At 39.2% G+C, this 23502-nt stretch overlaps 1 protein-coding gene across 1 annotated transcript in view; it reads left to right on the top strand.

Moving 5' to 3' along the window:
- IQCH (IQ motif containing H) overlaps nucleotides 1–23502 on the top strand; it is a 249284-nt gene that overhangs the window by 129373 nt on the left and 96409 nt on the right. The window contains exons 9-12 of the mRNA XM_066343622.1: nucleotides 3859–4410; nucleotides 5117–5183; nucleotides 16877–16960; nucleotides 21198–21373. Coding sequence (XP_066199719.1) covers nucleotides 3859–4410; nucleotides 5117–5183; nucleotides 16877–16960; nucleotides 21198–21373 — 879 coding nt within the window. The remainder of the gene's footprint in view (nucleotides 1–3858; nucleotides 4411–5116; nucleotides 5184–16876; nucleotides 16961–21197; nucleotides 21374–23502) is intronic.

Raw genomic sequence — 23502 nt, 5'->3', positions numbered from 1 at the left:
CGGCAGAACCAATACCTAATTTTTTGTTGAGTTCAGCGAACCGATTGTTTAAACGGACTTGTAATCAGGGTTCTCTGTAAGATGGACGCCTGGGCAGCCACCCAATGAGGAAATCACAAATTTACATTTCTTATTCTTTTTTAATGTTCATCTGTGCAACAGCGTATTCTAAGTGCCCGCAGTAAAGTTCATTCCATTTGCGGGTGAAAAAAAATTGATGGCACTATGCTTGGAATATTATTCATTTCATAAAATGATAGTTAAGGATCAATCACATAGCTGATGATGTTCAGATAAAAGCAAAGAAAATTTCAAGTGAGGATGCCAATCAAGAAGCAATATAGAAATATCTTAAATAACAGTTTTATTGTTTTTTGTCAGATATTATTTAATATTTTGTATTACTATATTAAAACTCTTTTTATAACATAATCTAGTTTTGTGTATCTCTTTTATTATTCTTATTTAAGTGTTAAATGAATAAAATAATAAACTACCTTTTTTTTTTTTTTTTCTTTCATTTTTCTGAAGCTGGAAACAGGGAGAGACAGTCAGACAGACTCCCGCATGCGCCCAACCGGGATCCACCCGGCACGCCCACCAGGGGCGACGCTCTGCCCACCAGGGGGCGATGCTCTGCCCATCCTGGGCGTCGCCATGTTGCGACCAGAGCCACTCTAGCGCCTGAGGCAGAGGCCACAGAGCCATCCCCAGCACCTGGGCCATCTTTGCTCCAATGGAGCCTTGGCTGCGGGAGGGGAAGAGAGAGACAGAGAGGAAAGCGCGGCAGAGGGGTGGAGAAGCAAATGGGCGCTTCTCCTGTGTGCCCTGGCCGGGAATCGAACCCGGGTCCTCCGCACGCTAGGCCGACGCTCTACCGCTGAGCCAACCGGCCGGGGCCTAAACTACCTTTTGGTATATCTTTTTTTATACTTAAAATGGTCATTAGGGCAGAGAACCTGTTGTTAAATTATTTGAATCTCACCACTGAAATACTGCCAGTCTTCTGTGAATTCTCACCTTTCCATCATTGGAACCCCTTCCTGAAAAAAGGCAGGAATGGAGCCACAGAGCCATCCCCAGCACCTGGGCCATCTTTGCTCCAATGGAGCCTTGGCTGCGGGAGGGGAAGAGAGAGACAGAGAGGAAAGCGCGGCAGAGGGGTGGAGAAGCAAATGGGCGCTTCTCCTGTGTGCCCTGGCCGGGAATCGAACCCGGGTCCTCCGCACGCTAGGCCGACGCTCTACCGCTGAGCCAACCGGCCGGGGCCTAAACTACCTTTTGGTATATCTTTTTTTATACTTAAAATGGTCATTAGGGCAGAGAACCTGTTGTTAAATTATTTGAATCTCACCACTGAAATACTGCCAGTCTTCTGTGAATTCTCACCTTTCCATCATTGGAACCCCTTCCTGAAAAAAGGCAGGAATGGAGCCACGAGCCATTTCTGTGGAAACATGTGCCATTGTCTCCTACCAGAAGCTGCAGCTCCTCCCGCCGGCACTGTCTGCTACAGGAGGCGTTCCTGCTCTAACTCTCTGTTGCCCATCCAAAAGAAGATTTGGTTCCACTTACCAAACAGTTTGCATTCTCTCCTGGCATCTTGATTAGATCAGAAAGGGCTGGTATCCTAGCGAGAAGGCTTTGTTTCCACGCTCTTTTGCCTAGAACAACTCAAAAAGCACACAAAAGCTCGCTGCTATTTAAAATCCACTTCTAAAGTTCAAGGAAACTGCCCCTTTTGGACTTAAAAATTGCTTTCCAGTATTTTTACTTGAAATGACAGTCTGATTAATTCCACTGCCTAGAACCTAAAAGAAGAGAAGGAATGTGAAGGTTGTTTTTTATTTTTTTACATTTCCGGTGTTTGCTTATTGTGCTTTTATATTCTCTTCGATAACTTTCTGCCTTGAATTTGTTAATGTGTATCCGTTAACATTCCTTTAGCAAAAAGCATGAACAGTCTCTAACAGTAATAATCAACACAAAGCAAAACAGGCATAATAGTTATTGATACATTGTCTGCGTCCTTTGTTTCTTAGAGTTCCATGAAAACTCTTCAGAATGCAGAGAGCAGTGTAATCTTATAATTTGGTAAAGATGAGCTTATATATATGAAAATATTGACATATTGAAGACAATCTTGTCTTTAAATCCATAAGCAAGGGACAATCAGCCCAGTGAGTTGATGCCTGGCTTGCTGAGGAGAAGGCAGGGTCTGAAACATCCATACCCCCTCACCACCCAGGTCATTAGGAACATTTGGACCATGAAGCAGAGTATCTCTTTTTCTAGTGCAACAGTTTTCAGTAATGAAATGTGGTGGTTTCACAGTGGATGTGAACCAACAAAATTCCCTTCATTTTTTTTTTTTTAGAGGCTGTGTTTAACCAATATTGCTGTTGTAATTCATATCTCTTCAGATTTATTTTTAAATAGCATTTATTCCATTTTTTATACAGAAAAGTATAAAGAAGTATAAAGTATAAAGAAGAAAAGTATAAAGAAGTATAAAGCATAAAGAAGAAAAAAACTGCCCATCATCCCATTCTTAGAGAACCCATCTTGACATTTAAAAACAAAAGTAATATTTTCATGACTTAAAACTTCAATCAGTACAGATATGAACAAAATAAAAAGCATATGCTTCCTTGGTTTTATTTGTTATGCGATTTCAGATTCTAACCAAGGACAGCTCCTCATATGTCCCTAAGAAGACAACAGATTTGCCTGACCAGGCAGTGGTGCAGTGGATAGAGCGTCAGACTGGGATGCTGAGAACCCAAGTTCCAGACCCCGAGGTTGCCAGCTTGAGCGCGGGCTCATCTGGTGTGAGCAAAAGCTCACCAGCTTGGACCCAAGATTGCTGGCTCGAGCAAGGGGTTACTTGGTCTACTGAAGACCCACGTGGTGTTGCAATGAAAAACTGATGATTGGTGCTTCTCATCTCTTTTTTTTAAATTTATTTTTATTTATTCATTTTAGAGAGAAGAGAGAGAGAGAGGAGAGACAGAGAGAGAGAAGGGGGGGAGGAGCTGGAAATATCAACTCCCATATGTTCCTTGACCAGGCAAGCCCAGGGTTTCGAACTGGCGACCTCAGCATTTCCAGGTCGATGCTTTATCCACTGCGCCACCACAGGTCAGGCTGGTGCTTCTCATCTCTTTATGTTCCTGTCTGTCTGTCCCTATCTATCCCTCTCTCTGACTCTCTCTGTCTCTGTAAAAAAAAAAAAAAAAAAAGACAACAGATTTAAGAATAAAAGAACATAAGTCAAGAGAAACCTAGAAAGTGGCAATGGTGATAACACACAACATAACGCTCCTTGTAAACTCACTCCTGGCTATTGAGAGAAGGTGGCAGGCAGAACTTCAAATTCTAGAAAGTGATGACCTGTTAGAATGTCAGAATAGATGGAAAGCTTTGATGAGCATATTTGAAGTTATCATAAAGACTGCAAAGAAAGGCTTCACCCCATTTTTCATAAACAATAAATTAGTGGCTGGCTCCCATCCATGCATGTGTGAAAAGTAAACCAGAGATTATGGGGTAAGTTGAGCATGTCAAAGTAAACTAAATGCACAACTTTTATACGATTAGTTCCTTGAGCAATTAAATAATACTTTTATTAAAATAATAATAGCGTTGAGCAACCTCTAAGATATTCTTTTGATAATGAGTTTTATGATACATACTAGCCAGACTTTCATATTATGACATATACGTATTAAATTAAAACTAGAATCCATATCTTTTATCATTGGCTAATAAATAATAATGTGATAAGTGTTTGTTTTGACCACTCCTTTAAAATAGATCATAATTCTATTTCACCTCTGGTGACATTTTCTTCCACAGTCCATGAAAGTCATATCACCTTCTAGAGCTCTAAAATCACCATCTGATTACGACTTTTTAATCTATAATGGCATCATAGATGACACAGCCCCGGACTTCTTAGCATTCAAGGAACATTTTTGTTTATCTTGGGGAAGTATTGTCTCTCTCTTGGACCATATCAAGAAGTTTCTCAGGGACTATGCAATACCAGAAGTCAAGATAAAAGGGAACAACTTGGTAGCCCTCCTCCCAGAGTTTGAGCTGACGAATAAACTTACCAGATCTGACCTTCTCTCGGTGTTGGAGAACCCAGTTACCATCCAAAGGATGTTAAGTGTTCCTGGGCAAAGGTACAAGGGCCAAGGTGGACAGTTAAGTGCTGCCAGCAAGATCCAAGCCACATGGAAATGCCACAAAGCGAGGAAATTCTTCCTCACTTATCGCGAGCAGAAGTGGGCGTCAGGGGTGATCGCCATTGCGTGGCTCTTACATTGCCATAAGACCCGAATAAAGAGCATTCTGAAGGAATCACGTGCAAGACACCTGCAGAATTTCCGCGTTCGAGCCAAGGTACACAAGGCTGCCAGCTGTTAAGGCAGACCTCTTTTTCTAAACATTTCTTGCTTGAATGATTGCAATAAGTTGTCTCTTTATCTTCCCTTTCTCTCTCCAACTACCCTCCCCCTCGGCTTTCCTTGCCTTCCCTCCTCCTCCCCGGGTGATGCACACACCCTATTTTTGTTTGTACCATACATCGTATTTTAGCCCTAACCAGGAATCCGCAAAATCTGTTGCAATTTTTCTATAGAAAAAATAAAAATAAAAAACGTCCCTTCACTTTGACTATGGTGGTTCTGTCAGAAAATCAATGGTATAACTGCATTACCTTTTCTCCCTATATATACCTTCTGGCACTTTAATTTGCTAGGGAAAAAAAAAATCCTGTCTTGTCTACATTGCTGTCACCACTTTGTCAGAAAGTATTTAAGTTTGCAGACAGCCTTTTAATTAGTGCTCACAATTTCATTTATGTTTGCTTTCTCTTTTTTTCATTCATATTCTGTTAATTAAGTGAGCTGCCTCTAATCTTCCCCTGCCAGTAGCATCATGTAGCCACCTAATTAAATTAATTGGGGAAGATGTTTTAAGTATGTAATTAAATCAATTAATATAATTTATGCCTGGCTTAACTGTACAGTGGAAAAACAGCTGAAGTTTGTCTAGATGAATCCGCTACCGCTTCCTGTCACTGATCAATGCTCTTCTTGATTTTTAGCATCTGGCAGCCAACTGGAATCGCATCAGGACCTCCAGGAGGACTATTATCCATATCCCATCATTAGGTATAACACTTTTGCCTGCAAATCTATCAGCAACCTCTATTACCCACCACATTATGGCTCCTTGATTGAGTTCAAGGAAGGCCCCTTGTTTTATTCAAATTGGTCTCGGCAGGAAAATGTTCTCGACATGATGAGAGTAATAACACAGGGCCCTCGCTCGAAACGGCGTTTAATTTGGGGATTAAGCAAATAAAGTCATTATGTGGGGGCTGCTATTCAGTGGAGAGGTGATTTGCTGTAATTCGCTTTCATCTGTATGAAATGAACTAAAAAGTTGTATTTTTTTTCCCCCTGAAATAACAGATAATGTTTTCTATCTTCTTTAATGATAGGAGAACACGGGCTTGTGTGTGCTGTTGCTGTTATGCCAGGAAGCCAGGATATTGCTTGTACACTGTTTTTAATCAAATGTGCAGTCAAAATGATAAGCTACATTCTCTGAAATTATTTAGTTCTAATTACGAGCAGATGGGATGCTTTATTTGCACCTAGGGCGCCTGAGCAAAAGGAAATGCTGTGTGAACAAGAATAATTAAGAAGTTGAATAGTGTTTTTTGCGCTTAAATAATCTGCAGTTTCATGTTAATTAGCACTAATGTAATTATTTAATTACATTTATGAATTGGGGAACTTAAAAGCTGTTGTCTACAACAAATAGGTATGCCAAAATGACATGAGGAAGTTCAGAAATTTGCATTGGAAGTTCTTTTAAAAACATGAACTGCTGTCATGTTTGGGATTTGTTGGCTGGCTCGTTTGTTTTGCTTTGCTTTTACTGTACCTAGTGTGTTAAATTTTTTTGGTGAGACCAAATTTCCCAAGCTGATCTGATAGAGTTTTGACAAGCAGTAAAATTCATTGAATCTTCACATTACATATTAGCTCTTTGTTAAGGTCTTTTAGGTAGAGCAATGCATTAAGTGATCTATTGTAATTCATTGATGCTTCTATGTGAGTAGACATGTTTGTGTACTTATGTGTAGTATAGAACTGTAACATAAAATATATAATATTAAAAGCAAAAAACTAAAATGATTATATAAATATAATGAAGTTTTTGTTTTAAATAAACTATTCATAGAAATAAAATAAATGCAAACCTTTCTGTATTTTCAAGTACTTACATCTAAGTGTTTGTAGCAAAATTTTTAGAATGTTTGAGTTATACAGGGCCCTTTACATTCGGTCTTTATGGCTCACGGAAGACAGTGAGCCACTTTCTTAGGATGTAAGTGAAGCAAGACAGATCTGAATTTCATTCTATCTTAGGCTATTGTTTTGGTGGGACTACTTTTGCACTCAAAATTAGTTCACATACAGAAATTGCATTTGTAATTGATTGCAACCAGAGAGGCTAATTGTGGACCTAGTTAACTGACTCAAGTCAGAATAAGGTGCAAGAGCCTTTTGCTTCTGCAGCAAACTGTGAACCTGACCTGATGTGTGGGAAATTTTGTTTTGCATTCTTCTGGTTTTTTTCCCCTCAAAACTAGAAATGGAAGCAAGAGCTCCACATTGCAATGTTGACAAGCACAAAGGTTTTATAGACATAATTTCCACAAACTTCCTATCTTATACCCCAACCTTTGACTCTTCAAACCCCAAAACAATCAGCCCTGCAAAGAGGCCTCATAGAAAGGGGCCTCCATAGAGGTAAAATTATAAAAAGAATGGTCAGTAATCTAAACTGGGTAATTAAAATAATTTAAATGAAAATATCTTAAAATTCCGAAAGAGCTTGCTGAATACAAATTAAGTAGAAAAATAACACAGTCAGAAACTATCAAAAGCATTATTTGAAAGCTGGTATGGAAATCAGTTTTCTTCTAGATTGCACATACTCAGTTTAAATAACCACATAATAAATCTAAAAATCTTCCCTATTACAGTAATTTTTGTTTGTTAACAACATAATAATCCAGTTTAAAGAAAAGTTGCTAGATATGTCTTTTCCTAGAGATAAGAACAAGCACATATTTTCTCCACTAAGCATTTAAAAAGCCCAATTACATATTTTCACGAGATAGTAATACTTGGGCTTTGATAAAATAGTATTTGTTTTTACAATCTATACTTTACATTTTATAAAATGGCTTGTAGACGTTAAATTAATTTTGAGTAACATTAATTTGTCATCTTGTACCTATCCCACATACATAATTTTCAAACCATACCTTTAAAAAAATGATTATGATGTGCCTTTTTCTGTAGACTCTCCCCTGGGAACACTTAAAGATTTCAGCTAGTCACAACAGGGCTACTTCATCCTGTACGAGGGACTTAACCTACATGATTCACAAAATAGAATTGGATGAAGCAATTTTTTTTCTCTAAATACATACCCCCCCCCAATACTATTCAATATAGTAATTCTGCCTTCAGAGTTCAGTGGGATTAAATAATCAAGAGCTATTGGTAGGAATGTATGCTTCAGGTAGGCATTTAATACAAGTTGCAGCCTGGCCCTCCTTCTCTCTTTCCATGGAAAATTTGCAACGACTTCTGGTGTAGAATTAGCCCTAGAAATTATTACACCATGCCGCTAGCCAACTGGGGATGCATTGATTTGTCTACCCTCTAAAAATGAAAGATAAAAGTTCAATAGCTAATAACTGTGTAATATATTGCAGTTGTAGGCATTTGGTTACTGTTCTAGGCAATTTTTCACACACAAGGATTATTTTATTCTCCAAACTTGCAAACACAGAATAGATGGTCTTTCAGTAACATTTTTAACCACCAAATGTTTATCATCCATTCTTAAATATATTGCTTGATAATATGATCATAAAGGCAATTACACATTGCAGAGTGACCTTTTTGAAAGAAGGAGGGATGAAACACAACTGACTGTTATTATATATATTTTGGATAATATTTTGAGATGCAACAAAGAGTTTTAGCTATTTTTAACCAACAGGAGAGGCAGGATGCTATTGATTAATTGTCAAAAAAACAAAAACAAAAATGAATCCGCCTTGTAATCTTATATGATGATAAAAAAGTCATCCTTTCCAGATTATATAAGCTGATCTCTTGATTAAATATTGCATATTTTAATCATTTTTATTAATTAAAGATAATTAAAACAAAGTAATTTACTTCAGTTCATAGCAGGAATAGAATACTGGGGTCTATTTTTAGAGCAAAGTCGATCAGTCAAATAAGAAAGGATTGCAACAAAGAATCCTAATTCCTCTGGAAAAAGCAGAGGTGCAAACAAAACATGCAACTAATTCTGTTTACATTTTCTTTAGCCAAGTTATTTCTTCCACTTTTCATTTAACCCCTGTGCATCTTTATTACACTGCATCATTTGGTGCTACACTTAAACTCAGCGGCATTTTAAAATATACTGACATTAAATGAGATGTGCCGAGTTTAGGGCTTAGATGCCATGGGCAGGTATAGGAGGCCGCTGCCAGCCAGTTAAACTCCCAGTGTTGAGTTTCCTCTCTGACTTTTTTTCATCTTTCAAAATAAAAATAAGGGATATACTTGAGGGGGGGGGGGTATTTTCTGTATGTAATCTCGTTTCATTGCTAAATGATTTAACGGTTAAAAGCAATGTATATCATTCAGCTCATTTTCCCCCTCTGCTTTATTTCAGCAAATTATTCTTGGGGCTGACACAATTAGCCCCAAGGTACTTCATTCCATAAAATTATGGATCCTGCTATAGTAAGGTTCATGGGATACATTTTCTGTGGTTCTGTACTGTCATAAATGCCTAAAAGAAGACTTACTTTTGTGCATAACTGCCCAGACACTGAGCTGAGAAAGACCCAAATGCTCATGAGACAGTTGCTTCCGAATTCTCCCCCACCCCCTCCAGAAGATAAGAATTTGTGCTCACCTCCGTCTGTGAATGGGGCAGGGTAGAGGACTACAGCCAAGAGAGTTCTATCTGAAATCACTTTTCTACTGTGCCTCCAAGCACATTGGCACCTTGCTACTTTCTCATTTTTGAGTTGACAACTCACAGACAAGATAGACACTGTTCCTTCAGGCTCGGGGCTTGGAAATCGAGAATTTCAATCAAATTTCTGCAGTCTTCAACATGTATTTTGGCAAGTGGCACGGAATCCATAGTTTAGTTATGGCATTGCTGCACTAAATCCTCAAGACAGATGTACTGCCAAGCTCTCTGGGACAGTGTTCCCAGAAAAATTGGGAACAAAGTACTCCTAAACTTTCACATTCATTTCTAACCCAAATGAACATTAAAACATATTTGTATTCATCCATGTTATATTTATCCAAATAATCCACATCAATAGTCACTCACCGATGAGATCAGAGTTGGCCCCGTGACCCTGTAATATTAAATTACCCAGTTGGTCTTGAGCTCTCTAATGTTGTAGCATCAAATACAGAAACAGTGTTGAACTGGTTGTCAAGCAACACCACTCCTGGGCTCTTTGTCAAATGACTTAACACTAGCATTGGCTTTAAAGAGAGTCCTGCACATACTAAGATAAAACTATAATTTTTCTCATCTTCATTCTCATAAAAAATATTAAAATATTTGCTCTGTGGTTCTCAGACTTACACTTATATAGAACCTTACACTTGTGATGATTACTCAGGACCCTAAAGAGTATTGGTTTAAGTGGATTATATTTATGGATATTCAATACATGAGGAACTAAAAATGAGAAACTTAAAAAAATATTTAACTTATTTTAAAATAATAAATACATTACCAATTTTAACCTAAATAACATTTCTATTAAAAAAAAGAAAAAAACCTTTATTTTTCCATTCCAAAATAAAAAAAATTTTAGTGAGAAGAATGGCATAGGTTGGCAAGTTAGCAAATCTCTCTCTTTTATTTTATTTTTTGTATTTTTTGTATTTTTCTGAAGCTGGAAACGGGGAGGCAGTCAGACAGACTCCCGCATGCGCCCGACCGGGATCCACTCGGCACACCCACCAGGGGCGATGCTCTGCCCATCCGGGGCGTCGCTCTGTCGCGACCAGAGCCACTCTAGCGCCTGGGGCAGAGGCCAAGGAGCCATCCCCAGCGCCCAGACCATCTTTGCTCCAATGGAGCCTTGGCTGCGGAGGGGAAGAGAGAGACAGAGAAGAAAGAGAGGGGGAGGGGTGGAGAGGCAGATGGGCGCCTCTCCTGAGTGCCATGGCCGGGAATTGAACCTGGGACTTCCGCACGCCAGGCCGACGCTCTACCACTGAGCCAACCGGCCAGGGCCAGCAAATCTCTTAATAAGACATAGTTGGATTCTTATATATATATATTTCTGTATTCAGTCTGTAGCAATATGTTGTTTTGGTTGAAGCATATGAAGAAAATCTGTCCCTACACAAATAAGTATTTGCAAAAGGGAATAATAGTTTATGTTTTTTACAGCCTTTTCAAATAATTGTATATGTTCTTCTTTGATTTTATACCAAAACTCAACAATGGAAATTCTTAAGGATTAGTTACAATGTGAAATTTAAAATCATATCAATAAACTTCGTATATTTTATGAGACAATAAGGTTGAAAAAGATAAGTACTAATTTAAGTATTATTTTGAAAATATGTTGACACTGCAGACCTCCTGCAAGGGTTGCAGGAGCCCTCGGGGTCCCCAGACCACTCTGACAATCACTGGCTTTGGGTGCATGCAATGCTGTGCCAGCCACTTAACAAAAAGTGTAAGCAAGAGACAGTGCTCACCCTTTTGCAAGCAAGGCCTTCAGAACTGCACGGAATGCATTTGGCAGGATTGGTTTGAGAATGTTTTTAAAACTCAACAAATATTTGAGTACCTCCTGTGCCTTCTGCATCCTCATCACAAAATTCCTTAATCTTCCTCAGCAGCCCCCAAAACACAGCCTTCGGTGTTCATCAAACTGGCACTGGACATACAGTATAAATAACCCAAATAGGCCTCTCTCTTGCTATATCTTATCTCCTATCTCAGTATCTCACACTTTCACACTTGTGCAAGTAATTAAAACCTGGGTGTAACCATAATGTCTAGAGATCACATTTCTCTAAATGACTGTAATGTGTTGACATGCAATCAATTATGAAGTATGGTACATGTTCTCCTAAATTTTTACTATTAGAATACCAGAGTTGGCTAATGATTAACTTTTTTAATGAACTGGAGCAATTCAAGATCATCTCTATAATAATGACTCTCCTGCTCAACTTGCAACCAGTACGCATTCTTGAGTAGAAGGGAAATGGATGGAGTTACCGTTACTTCTATACTGTGTATGCCCCTAGCAGTGTGTGATCCATTTGAACATCTCCCATCATATGTTTCAAAATGGAAAAAAAGTTGAGAACTACTGCTTCGGTCCATTAGGCTGAGGTGTGGTTGACTGCCATCTCAGGCCAAGGTGATCAGATAAATGAGAACTACTTAGTAACTGGAAGTCAATTTTAAACCCCTTCTCTGCCTTTAGTACCATTGCAAGGAATAGGATTTGGAGACAAAAGAAACTAGCAGTCAACCACAGGATAATGAGCAGGTGTTCAAGAATATGCGATTCTACCACAAGGGCATGGCACAGAGGCATGCACCAGTCCGCAGAAGGCTGTCACTGAGCATTGCCTTGCTCATGTTCTTGGCTTTCTGTGGAGGAAAAGCCAATCCTAGCACAGCTAGTTTACTGGGCGCAAAGAGTCAATTAGCATCATCTGACAGGACTTTGTGTGGGAGTGTGGATGGGGATGGGGATGGGAAGGGAGATGAAGGTAAAAATGAAGATGGAGAAATGACAGCCAGTATGAGTATAACTGATGAGCCTGATTGAACTGTTGATGAGCAGCCTTGATTCAACAGTTATCCTTGATAAAAATCTTTGGTTATCCTGATAATCAAAAGAACTTGGATAACTTCAGGGAGGATAACTTCTTTGATGTAAAGCAGAAGCAATAAAATTTTGAAAAAAAGAGATGGAATACTCTAATGAAATAGGCCTATTTTGCAGTTAATGCAGATGGCCATAACGAAAGAGGCTGTGTTCCTCTCTAAAGTGCCAGTGCTGTTTTATTCTATGCAGATAAAGACCTAGATAAGCCACAAATCCCACTGGCCGTTCTTTGAATTCCCCAGAAGTTCTCCAGATCAGAGAACCCAACTTTAAAAGATTTGAAAAGAGGGGAGGAAATGATGAGAACACATGCAGAAAAGGCGAGGCATTTAGGAGACAGAGTCTTTGAGTAGGATGCTAAGATGTATTTCATTCACTCATCTGACTGGGGATATCACAGTGTCTCTGCTTTAACTGAACTTGGAGTCTGTTTATGGGAGCTGGAATAGTGCACAGGAGAGGAAAGATGTACAAACAGTAAAACAGTAGGCAAAGAAACATGCCGTGACAAAGTGAGAACAGTACAGTGGAGAAGGGTGTAAGAGAATGCCAGGGAGGGGAGACAGAATCTTCTCCAAAGAGGGCGTTCAGACACACTTGATGGTGATTAGGGCCCATCCACTGCATAAGCTAGAACTGTACTTTGATAGCTCAAATATAATTTTGTGTTTGTAATCATAGTAATTTCTTTACATTCAAATGAGGCTCCTTTTGAGAATTTCAGTCTGGCCCAGCCAAAGTGAAGGAATAGTAATAATAACAACACTTACCTAACGCTTATTGTGAACTTATACGGATCTTGGCCCTCCCTTGTCTTTCAGTTAGACTGAGAGAGAAGCAGAATATCTGTGACAGGTGGGACCTACCAGGGGCAGGGAAGATAGATGATCATTAGTTTCCTATCACCTGTAACAAGTTACTAAGTTTATTACCTTACAGTTTTGTGGTTCAGAAGTCGGACAGGAGCGAGAATCAAGGCGTTGGCAGGCTGTATTCCTTTCTGGGGGCTCTATGAGATAATCGGTTTTCTTATCCTTTCCCATTTTTAGAAGCCACCCACAAAGGAATGAACAAGGAAAGCCTTTGCTCCTCTTCCTCCATCTTTAAAGCTGGCAACGTTGCTTCTCTCTGCACCTTTCTTCTGCAGTCACCTTGCTAACTCTGCTCTTCTTCCTCCCCCCTCCACTTTTAAGGACCCTTAATTACATTGGCCCGGCCAAATAATCCAGAGCAATCTCCTTTTTTTTTTTTTTTTGTATTTTTCTGAAGCTGGAAACGGGGAGAGACAGTCAGACAGACTCCCGCATGCGCCCTACCGGGATCCACCTACCGGGATCCACCCGGCACGCCCACCAGGGGCGACGCTCTGCCCACCAGGGGGCGATGCTCTGCCCCTCCGGGGCATCACTCTGCCGCGACCAGAGCCACTCTAGCGCCTGGGGCAGAGGCCAAGGAGCCATCCCCAGCGCCCGGGCCATCTTTGCTCCAATGGAGCCTTGGCTGCGGGAGGGGAAGAGAGAGACAGAGAGGAAAGCGCGGTGGAGGAGTGGAGAAGCAAATGGGCGCTTCTCCTGTGTGCCCTGGCCGGGAATCGAACCCGGGTCCCCCGTACGCCAGGCCGACGCTCTACCGCTGAGCCAACCGGCCGGGGCCGAGCTATCTCTTTATTTTAAGGTCAGCTGATTAGCAACCTTAATTCTATTTGTGCCTGGCCTGTGGTGGCACAGTGGATAAAATGTTGACCTAGAACACTAAGGTCACCCATTCAAAACTTTGGGCTTGCCAGATCAAGGCACATATGGGAAGCAACTACTATAAGTTGATGCTTCCCAATTCTCCCTCCTTTCTCTCTCTCTCTCTCTCTAAAACAAAACTTCCATTTGCAACTTTATGTCCCCCTGTGCCATGTAACCTGACATATTCACAGGTGCCGGGGATGGGGCCATGGACACCCTTGGAGGGTCGTTCTTCTGCCTATCACAGTGATTGAAAATAAAAGTCAGAAAAGAGGCAAAGGTTCTTTGTCTTTTCTGGAGTTCTCTGCTCACACTGGGAGAGTCTTCTCTCTTATTTTATGAAACCACATCTGTCATGAGAGCTAAAGCTGTAGTCTCTGAACTATACAATAATATGTAGGCAACCTTGGACAAGAGACAAGGCCCTTCCCCTGAGTCTCCCTATCTATAACATGACAGGCTAGAAGTAGATGGGCTCTCAAAGCTCCCCCAGTGTTTCTGGTCTGCCTTTGAAGTATCCCGCTTTGTAGATTATTTTCAAAGTGTGATGTTCATAGCTACTGGGCATGTTTGCTGAAGTTCCCGAAGTCACAACATCATTGCTGATCATTTATGGTTTAGTTTCTATTGTATTTATTATATGCTGTCAGCATTAATGAGATCTCTTCTCCTCAGAGTCAACACATGTACTTTGTGAATATACAAAACATAAGAATAAATCTGACTTTTAAAAAAATTGACTCCCAACATCTGCTTTAATGATGGCAACATGTGTTGCATCATATCTTGCCTGTGTAGAATGGTCTGTTGCATTTGTTACAACATATATAGTAAGAATTTGTTGTCTTCTGAGCTTTGGAAGGGCACATACCTCATAACATTAAAATGCCTTATGTGGCCTGAGTAGGTGGTGGTGCAGTGGGTAGAGCGTCGGACTGGGATGCGGAGAACCCAGGTTCAAAACCCCGAGGTTGCTGGCTTGAGCACGGGCTCACCAGCTTGAGTGCAGGGTCACTGGCTTGAGGTGGGATCATAGACATGAGTTTAAGGTCTCTGGCTTGAAGCTCAAGGTTGCTGGCTTGAGAAAGGGGTAAAGAGTCACTCACTCTGCTGTAGCCCTCCACCCCCATCAAGGCACATATGAGAAGGCAATCAATGAACAACTAAGAAGACTAAGGAGTTGCAACAAAGAATTAATGCTTCTCATTTCTCTCCCTTCCTACCTGTCTATCCCTATGTGTCCCTCTCTCTGTCTCTCTCTCTCTGTCTCTGCCTTTGTCACACACAAAAAAAATATCTTATGTGTACATAGCACTTTACAGTTTACAAAATGTTTTCATATCTGTAACTTCACGTGATCCTCTGTAACAATACTCTGATATTGTTAATACAACAGTTCTTTAAAATAGGTGTATTTGTAGGGTTAACTGAGGAACCAGTTCTAGCATAATTCTATGTAGACACTTTATGTGCATCCTTGATCAGTGGTAATAGAGGTACCAAATAATTTGTTGGAAAACTAACCTCAAGCACTTGATTGAAACACAGACGGATTCATTCTCGTGCTGCATATAAGGCAAGAAAGTGATCAGACATCCTTTCTATTTTAAATTGCACATCATCTTAATGAGACATTTCACACTGCCTTTTATCTTTACTTTTGAAAGAAAATATGTTCATGAAATGCTCTCAGGCACTTTTCTTAATCATACCTTATTTCTCCAGGCATTATTTTCTGCCTTCTTATAGTCTTGACATATATTATTCACAATACCTCTTTCTAAACATTTATCTGAATATAGATAGAATTATACATATGCAAAATAGTGAATTACTATATTGCAGCCACACACCAAGATAACATTGTTTGTAGCTGTCTATATTAATTTTCATATTCCATGAAATGGCTCCCCAAATTATTTTAAATTTAATAATTTTTCAAAAATAATTCACACAACCCATTTGTCCTCTTTCCTCTTTCGTTAAGTTCATCTGCATAAAGCCAAAGAGAGACTTTCAGATGAATTGTAAACTCATTTAATTTCCAGACGTGGTCTAGTGTTTAAACACTGACATCAAAGCAAAAAGCCAATTATCAGAGTTCATTTGATCTGAAGCCCTGTTGCCTGAATTGCTATAGTTTTCCTCGTGCTGAAAAGGAAATCTGTGTCACATCTCGAAGATCCAGTTTTTAAAATCACTTTATCTACAGCAGATTAAGTTGAAACATGTGTTTGGGCTCACTAACCACAAGGAGGCATTGAAGCATCTCTTCAAAATGTGAAAAGCAATTTTATTTAAAGAAAAAAAAAAGTTGCACCTACAGTTGCTGAATTTCATATAAGCAATTATACCTGCTTGTGAGTATGCATGCCCTTTAAGCTCCTGTTTTTGTTCACTTGCATTTTTTTAACCTGAAATATCAGCAGGAAGTGCTGTTGCCGTTGTTTCTGTCTGTGGAAGGTGTTTGGACAATAGTAATCCACGTGTGTTTATTTTCCTTCTGCTCTGTTTCCACCGGACATAAAAGCAACTGCCAGGACTTTTCATTAGAACTGATAAAATACTACACTAACTACAATAACCATTATTGACCTTTAAAGGTTAAAAGTCCTTTTGATTGCGTGAGCAGAAGCAAATTTCTTTAGTATTTAGAATCACTTTTAAATACATATTCCTGTCATCAAGGAGTTTCTCTGAAATCTTGTATGTCAGTTTAGAATGATCCTGGGACACATCTTCAAAATGCTCCATAGAAAGCATAAGTTAAAAAGCCAAAATCAGATTTTTTTAAACCTGAACGTAATTTTCTCAAATGCTGTTTTGAACATACATGTTACATGTCAGAAAATTTCCCCGTATTTTTATAACCCTGATTCCCAGCAGCTTTGCTGGTATTGAAAAATAACCTCTCTATGTCGCAGAAAATGCTTTTTCCGGTATAATGCTTAATCCCCTGAGCAGCGAGGACCTCATTCTTAGGAGTGAGATTGTTTCTGCTGGACGCTTCCGAGAAAATTCTTTCCTGGAACTGTGAACTGTGACACTTTAAAATCCTCGTGTGCCGTTTTGCCGTACTGACTTGCTGATTCTGGGTTTTGACACCTTGTTTGCCTTTTAGGATATTCCCAGCCAGCGCGACAAAATATTGCCAACTTCGACACGCAACAGAACATGCAGTTGGGGCGGTTGTGTGACATCTTAGGTACAGTAAATACTTTTACACAAATGACTCTTTGGAATGTTTATCGGTGAGTGTTGATGAAATGCTTGTTTTTCTGCTTTTTTTTTTTCCTTCTCTACAAGGAAAAGGCTTGAATTTCTAACATACTTGCAGGGAATTGAATGTTCTGTTTTAAAGAAAAGATTTATAGTGAAGTCAACTTTAATTTAAAAATGACATCTTTAACCAATCTACTTAGGTAGTTTTCTAAATTCTCTTTGCTGAAGATTTGGATAAGGATTTCTCTCCTGTAGCCCCAAATCTTCTTTATTTACCAGATCTTGCAGTGAGTGAAGTTAACATTTTTGTGTCAATATTGTCCTATTATATTATCTGGGAGTTGAATGAAAGTTGGTACCAGAAATTAAAAGTATTGTATCTTTATTCTAAAAATAAGAGGGAAATGAAGATAGATTTTTCTTAAAGCCTTTATTTAAATATATAGCATCTAGTTACTAGAAAACAGGAGGTGCCCCATAAAGGAAATTCTTAGAAATACAAACCCTGAGTGATAGATACATCTTTGTAAAAGTCAACTTCCAATACTGGTTTGGTCAATTCTAAATCAGATACCATCTGGAGCCAGGAGCGAAGGCTACAAGAATCCGATGACTATGGCTGCTACCGCTGGAAGTGGGGTTCTGGTTAAGCTTAAAGTATAAAGGCTGCAAAGGCTAAGTAAGCAATAAAGTGAATCAGTGTGGGATGTGCTAGCTAAAATTTCAGGTTAAACAAAAACTAGGTTTTTATTAGTTAACCAAATAGGAACTTTTTTGTTTTGTAAAAATGTAATTGCTTTGGCCCTTATTTAAGCAAAGCAAAGAAGAATTTTAAATTATCAATGACCAACTTAGCTGGCTCCCTGGAATGACGTACTTTACATGATTTACATATATTTCAGCATCCTTATTTATTTCATAGATGCCATTTAGTAACAAAAATACATCAGTACTAGAAATTTATAGTGTCCTAAAATAATAATAGTGTAATTACTTTCATCTGCTATCTAGGCATTAATATTGTTTTTCAGTATTACAAAAAAAAAACCAAAAAACAAATTTAATGACTTGAGATTGATTTGTTAGTGCTAAGCTCTTTCAACTAAAAACCAGACTGGCTGGGAACCACTGAAGTGCAGCAAAGGGCACACTTTGTTCTAATTTATTTGAATTAATTGTTTTTCGTCGCTTTTTACATACCCTCTTTATATAGTATAAACCATTGCCAAAGAATTTCTTTACGAATTTAGGAAAGACTTGAAAGTAATAGGTGTCTATTTTAAATAATTCAATAATTTAATCTAGGTCTACTTGCAATGGAAAATATTGCTAATATGAACATTTCTGAGAAATTATGAATCAAAGGCCTTTTCTTGATACACTACCTTTATGACATTGCAAGGTAATCCTAAAACCTCTCAAGAGGAGTAATGAATGTTTAGAAATAAAAGTTAGAAGATAGAAAAAGTACTTGTGTGTGAGATAAAAATAAGAAACTAGGGAAATTAGTAATAATTTTGTGAAAGAATAAATGATTATCTTTTTAAATTATATTAGTTTCAGGTGTACAACCGACTGATTAGACATTTATATACCTTATAAACTGATCACCCCAATAATTCTAGTACCCATCCAACACCATACATATTTATTACAGTATTATTCACTGTATTCCTTGTGCTGTATATTACATGATTATCTTTTTTTTTAAATTTCATTAATTCCTGGTAAAGGGTGTTGATTTTTTCTCTGTTTATTCAGGGGAACTAAAAATTATTTGATTGATCATGTTGGTTAAGACTTGTCATTCACATATTGACCGTGAAGTCAAACTGTCAAGTGGAGACCCAATGGCTAGTATTTTTAATTCCTAGATGAGTTAAAGCAAGAGAATGATTGATATTGACTATTGGTTAGCAATCAAAGCAATCTTAATTTTCATATTAATTTCTTTCCAAAATTACCTGTCAATTTTGAATGTTTATAGATTCACAACCAATCCACACTAATACTGGATATTAGTGTTAGTGATATGTATTCTTTTGCCAGAAATAAGCAGGAAAGGTGAAATTAGCAATATGATTTGTTGTCGTTTGTAACCTAGAAATTTCTTCCCCCCCCAAAATTTAGTTTTTTGTTATGAAGTCTCTAAGTTATTTTCATTTATGTGTGTGTGTGTGTGTGTGTGTGTCCTTTTTCAATATTTAAAAAAATACTAGCTTGGTTTTTAAAACCACTAGTTTGGTATGGCACTACTTTCAAAAATACAAGGTTTGGGATAACTCATTTGATTATTCAGCAATTGGATACAAGTTATTTAACCACTGCTTCCTAAATTAATTTGTTTTGAGGTTTATATGGCATTTTGGTTCCAAAATTAAATAGGAGCCACTTACATATTTACATTTATGGAATACCTACCATGGTCCCACCACCAGGTCAGTTCAGAAGACAGTACTTCTACGCACAAGATGCTGTCTCCATAGGAGGGGATTTCTCTGTGTGCTGTGGAGTTCACTAATTGTGTAAGACTTTCCACTTTCTAAATCTCTCCATTCTCCCAGATCCCTTCAGTCAACCATCAAGTATTTAGTGAGTGCCTCCTACCTACTCCACACTGTACCAGGACTTAGGGGACTGTAAGAAAGTGTATACACATTACTTTTTAGAAGTTTGGGAAAACAAAATCAATGAAATGGAGCAACACAGGACATGACTTCATCATGTTAGATCTTGAGGCACTGAATAAAGAGAGCACAGGTGTGCAGGGTAGAGTGGGGAATCATTGTTGGCTGGCCGAGGCAGTGTAAGCCATGGAGGAGATTCATGCATTTGTATTATTTATTGAGCACCTCTTATATGAAATGTCACTCGGTGTTACAGGGGTTGCCAAAGGAGGCTTACAGTTTTGAGTATGCAAAACACAGAGTTAATAAAGCTACTGTAATAATTATAACCTGCATGTCTTTTTCTATAGAACAACTGTAAACCTATGTATATAATGTATTATTTAATACTCTCTAAAACTATGCCCCGGGTAATTTTATTCCCCATTGTACAGATGAAGAAACCAATGCTTGCAAAGGTTAAATAACGTACCCAGGGTCCCTAGGTAGCTGAGCTAGAATTTAATCAATCTATGCTCTGTAAACTCTGCCAAACCAATTTTAAGTGGAGTCTTAAAATCCTCTCTCAGCCCTACCTAACCAGGGAGACATTTACAGTGTTCGCTCCTCTGCCCTTCCCTGAGCACCTGGTCAGCATGCTTCCTTGTGCCCACGACTCTCCACCATGTTTTACGGCTGTTCGTTCATGTGAAATGGTTGCTCCTCATGGGCATCATCTCAGTTGCTTTGATTCCTGTATTTTCTTCCATGTCTTGTCAAGTGCTTTGCCCTTACTGGTCAGTTATTCTATGAATGAATGAATGAATGAATGACTTCATTGGCTGCTGATTTCCTGTCCATACTCCTTAAAATATTTTGTAGCCTGCAGTGGGTAGTCTCATCTCATTATTCCGTTTGGATGGGATAGTTACTGTAATTAGGATTTCTTTCTAGGTACATAATAAGAAGCACATCTTAAGAAGAATAGTTAAATTAAAACAGTGTTTCCTTTAAACCAAGAATCACTAGATGTCCTATATAATTAATCTAACCTACTCCTCTTTGGGAATGGAAAAGGGAAAAAGGTTGGTTTCCTGAAATAATCATTGCTGTGGTTATAAGCATGCCATTTATTTGGAGAAGACATTCCTTGAATTGGCCTTGCCAAGTCCAGGCAGAATAAGAAATTGCCATTTCATCAGCTTTCTAAAGTTAATCGCTCAAATTCATGATTTAATGAAGCTAATGGGATAAACTTTTAAAGCAGTATGCAGTGCCCATTGATGTTAGTGGGAGTCCTGGGACTGACACCCTGTGTGTTATTTGAAAGTAGACTTCTGTGATGCCTCACAGCCCTCCTTCTGAAGGAGTCAGTGTGTCCTTTTTTTCTTTTTTCTTTTTTCAGTGATGGTGTTATCTTTTCTTTAGAGAAATGCTCAAGTGCCCAAAATCCAGTTCCACTGCTGAGATCTGTACAAAACCAATCTAAATGAACTCCACTGTGGCTTTTGGATATGCTCTTTATTTTAAACTGCGCCACATCAATCCAGTGCCAGAGTTCATAATGTCATTTACCTTTACACCAGTAATTAACATTGTGCCTGTTGGTTTTAGATGCCAATGTGAGTGTCATCTACATCTGCTCCCATCAAATGAATGACGAGTTACTGCTGTATTACCATAAAATCCTGAGTCTACAGGCAGCTGTCAAGTCGGGGAACCTTGAGGACAGAAGTGACCTGCAGGACAGGTTCAAAATTATCACCCCTGAAGCTATAAATATCTTCACTGTGAGTTTATCTTCTAATTACTACGGCTTCAGGGATGCAGTAAAATTAAATTGGAAATTTTATAACTTGCAACGCTTTGGTACACATCAGTGAAATATTATTGCAAGTTTAACAGCTTTACTGATTAAACTACTAGTTGGACTGTAGGAAATAAATATCCCAGTTTAACTTTCAGACTGAGTTGAGCTCCCCGTTCCCAGTTCCACTGTAGCTGAAGTCTCACTGAGGTTATTGGGTGATACCACCCAGCAGGTGAAGTTATAGTGCCTGCGGCTCCTTTTCCCTTTGGTGTGCAGGAAACCCAGGCGGAGGAAGGCTGGGCCTCCCCTTGGCCACAAGGCTAGTGAGGGACAGAATCTAGACCAGGGTCCCTGTTTTCTGATTTCCACACTGGTACTCCTTCTGACTCCACGGTTATATGATATTTCCACACTCCCGTCAGGGGAATTTGGTCTTATTTGCCATCTCATATGGTTCATAATGTACAAGGTTCAGAATTCATTTTTTCTTTAACTTGTACTGAGTTTTAATAAATGGAAAGAATTCTGTATGAAATTCCATCCCTAGACAAGAGCTTTTGGGAAATTCGTGGAACCATGAGGGCAGTGCAAGAGATGGCTTGCAATAAACTTCTATGTATTTTAACAAGGATTTAAACTTTCCGTGTTAAACAGTCAATACATTAACACCTGATGAACTATGCAATTTTGAGAGACTTTCTATTTATTTATTGTATAACGAGAATCTGAATTGGCTAATAGAGATAGCTCTCTCTTCACGTGCGGAGTGCACCAAAGTCAACCCTCTGTCTATTGCCAGAGAATTGCGTTCTTTACTTAGGAAGTATCTATGTGTTGAGTTACTACCCATTAACTCTTTAGATGTACCATGACTTTGACACCCTCCTCCCCCCCCAAAAAAAAAGCCTGCCAGGGCCAGAAAGGTTGCGACAGCATTTTTACTTTGCTGGCATACTCAGTGAACTGTTATCAGATTTTACTTTCTTCTACCAAGATGAAGATTTTCTTTTTTTAATAACTGGATACCTTAATGTTCCCCCCAACTCTCTGTTTTACTGGCATCAGTGGGCTGTGGAGGAGAGAAAACCAGGGTGGGACAAACAAAAGAAAAGATAGGGGGACAAATCAGTGCCACTTATTTTCTGAGAACCCTCCCAGTATCCACAACCAATGCAAGCACTGCCTTGATTCTTCCCAGCCACCCCCTGGTCGCAGTGGCAGAGTTACTGTGGGCTTCAGGAAGCAAAGAAGAAAAAACTGTCATTAGTATGTAGTTAATTTTCTGATCTTTTGATAGCTGCTAATAGTTACTTCACATCTTAAAAGCCCGTGTACAGTGAAGAGGCACAGGGTGGGGAGGAGGTGCTAGTTTGGGAGAAGGAAAGTGAGTGAACTAACATTTTCCCAATGCTTAGCATACACTTTCTCATTTGACCCTCTGAATAATGCAGCAAGACAGAAATAATCAATCTCCTTTTTTTGGGATGAGGAAACCAAGACTCATTTCTAGTCCAAAGTTACTAGTGGGGCCAGAGTATGAACCAAAATCAGCCTGAACACTATCATGAATCAGAATGACTGCTTTGTTCCTAGACAACCTTGTGGCCTTGGGCAAGCCCTTTACCTCTCTGTTCTTTGTCCTTCATCTATAACATGAGGTGGTGGGTTAGATCATTTCAGTGTCTTTCCCAACTCTATAATCCTATTGCCTGAGACATGTACCCTTGCCAGCCCACTCCAACTTTCTTTTTTTTTTCTCAGTGAGAAGAGGGGAGGCAGAGACAGCTGTTTGGCCTATCTGGGGTGTTGCTCCATTGCTCAGCAACTGAGTTCTTCTTAGCACCTGAGGCAGAGGCCATGGAGTCATCCTCAGCACCTGGGGCCAACTTGCTCCAATCGAGCCATGGCTGCAGGAGTGGAAGAGAGAGAAAGAGAGAGAGAGAAACAAGAGGGGAAGGGATGGAGAAGCAGAAGGGTACTTTTTCTGTGTGCCCTGACCAGGAATTAAACCCAGGACATCCACATGCTGGGCTGACTGGCCGGGGCCTCACTCTGACTTTCAAGCAGGAGAGAGGCAGTTAGCATTCACAAGTGCACTGAGCTTCATTC

Source organism: Saccopteryx leptura, chromosome 6 (assembly GCF_036850995.1).
Source record: "Saccopteryx leptura isolate mSacLep1 chromosome 6, mSacLep1_pri_phased_curated, whole genome shotgun sequence".
NCBI lineage: Eukaryota > Metazoa > Chordata > Mammalia > Chiroptera > Emballonuridae > Saccopteryx > Saccopteryx leptura.
Note: the sequence above shows the minus strand (reverse complement) of the source record. Positions and strands in the feature narration are given on the sequence as shown.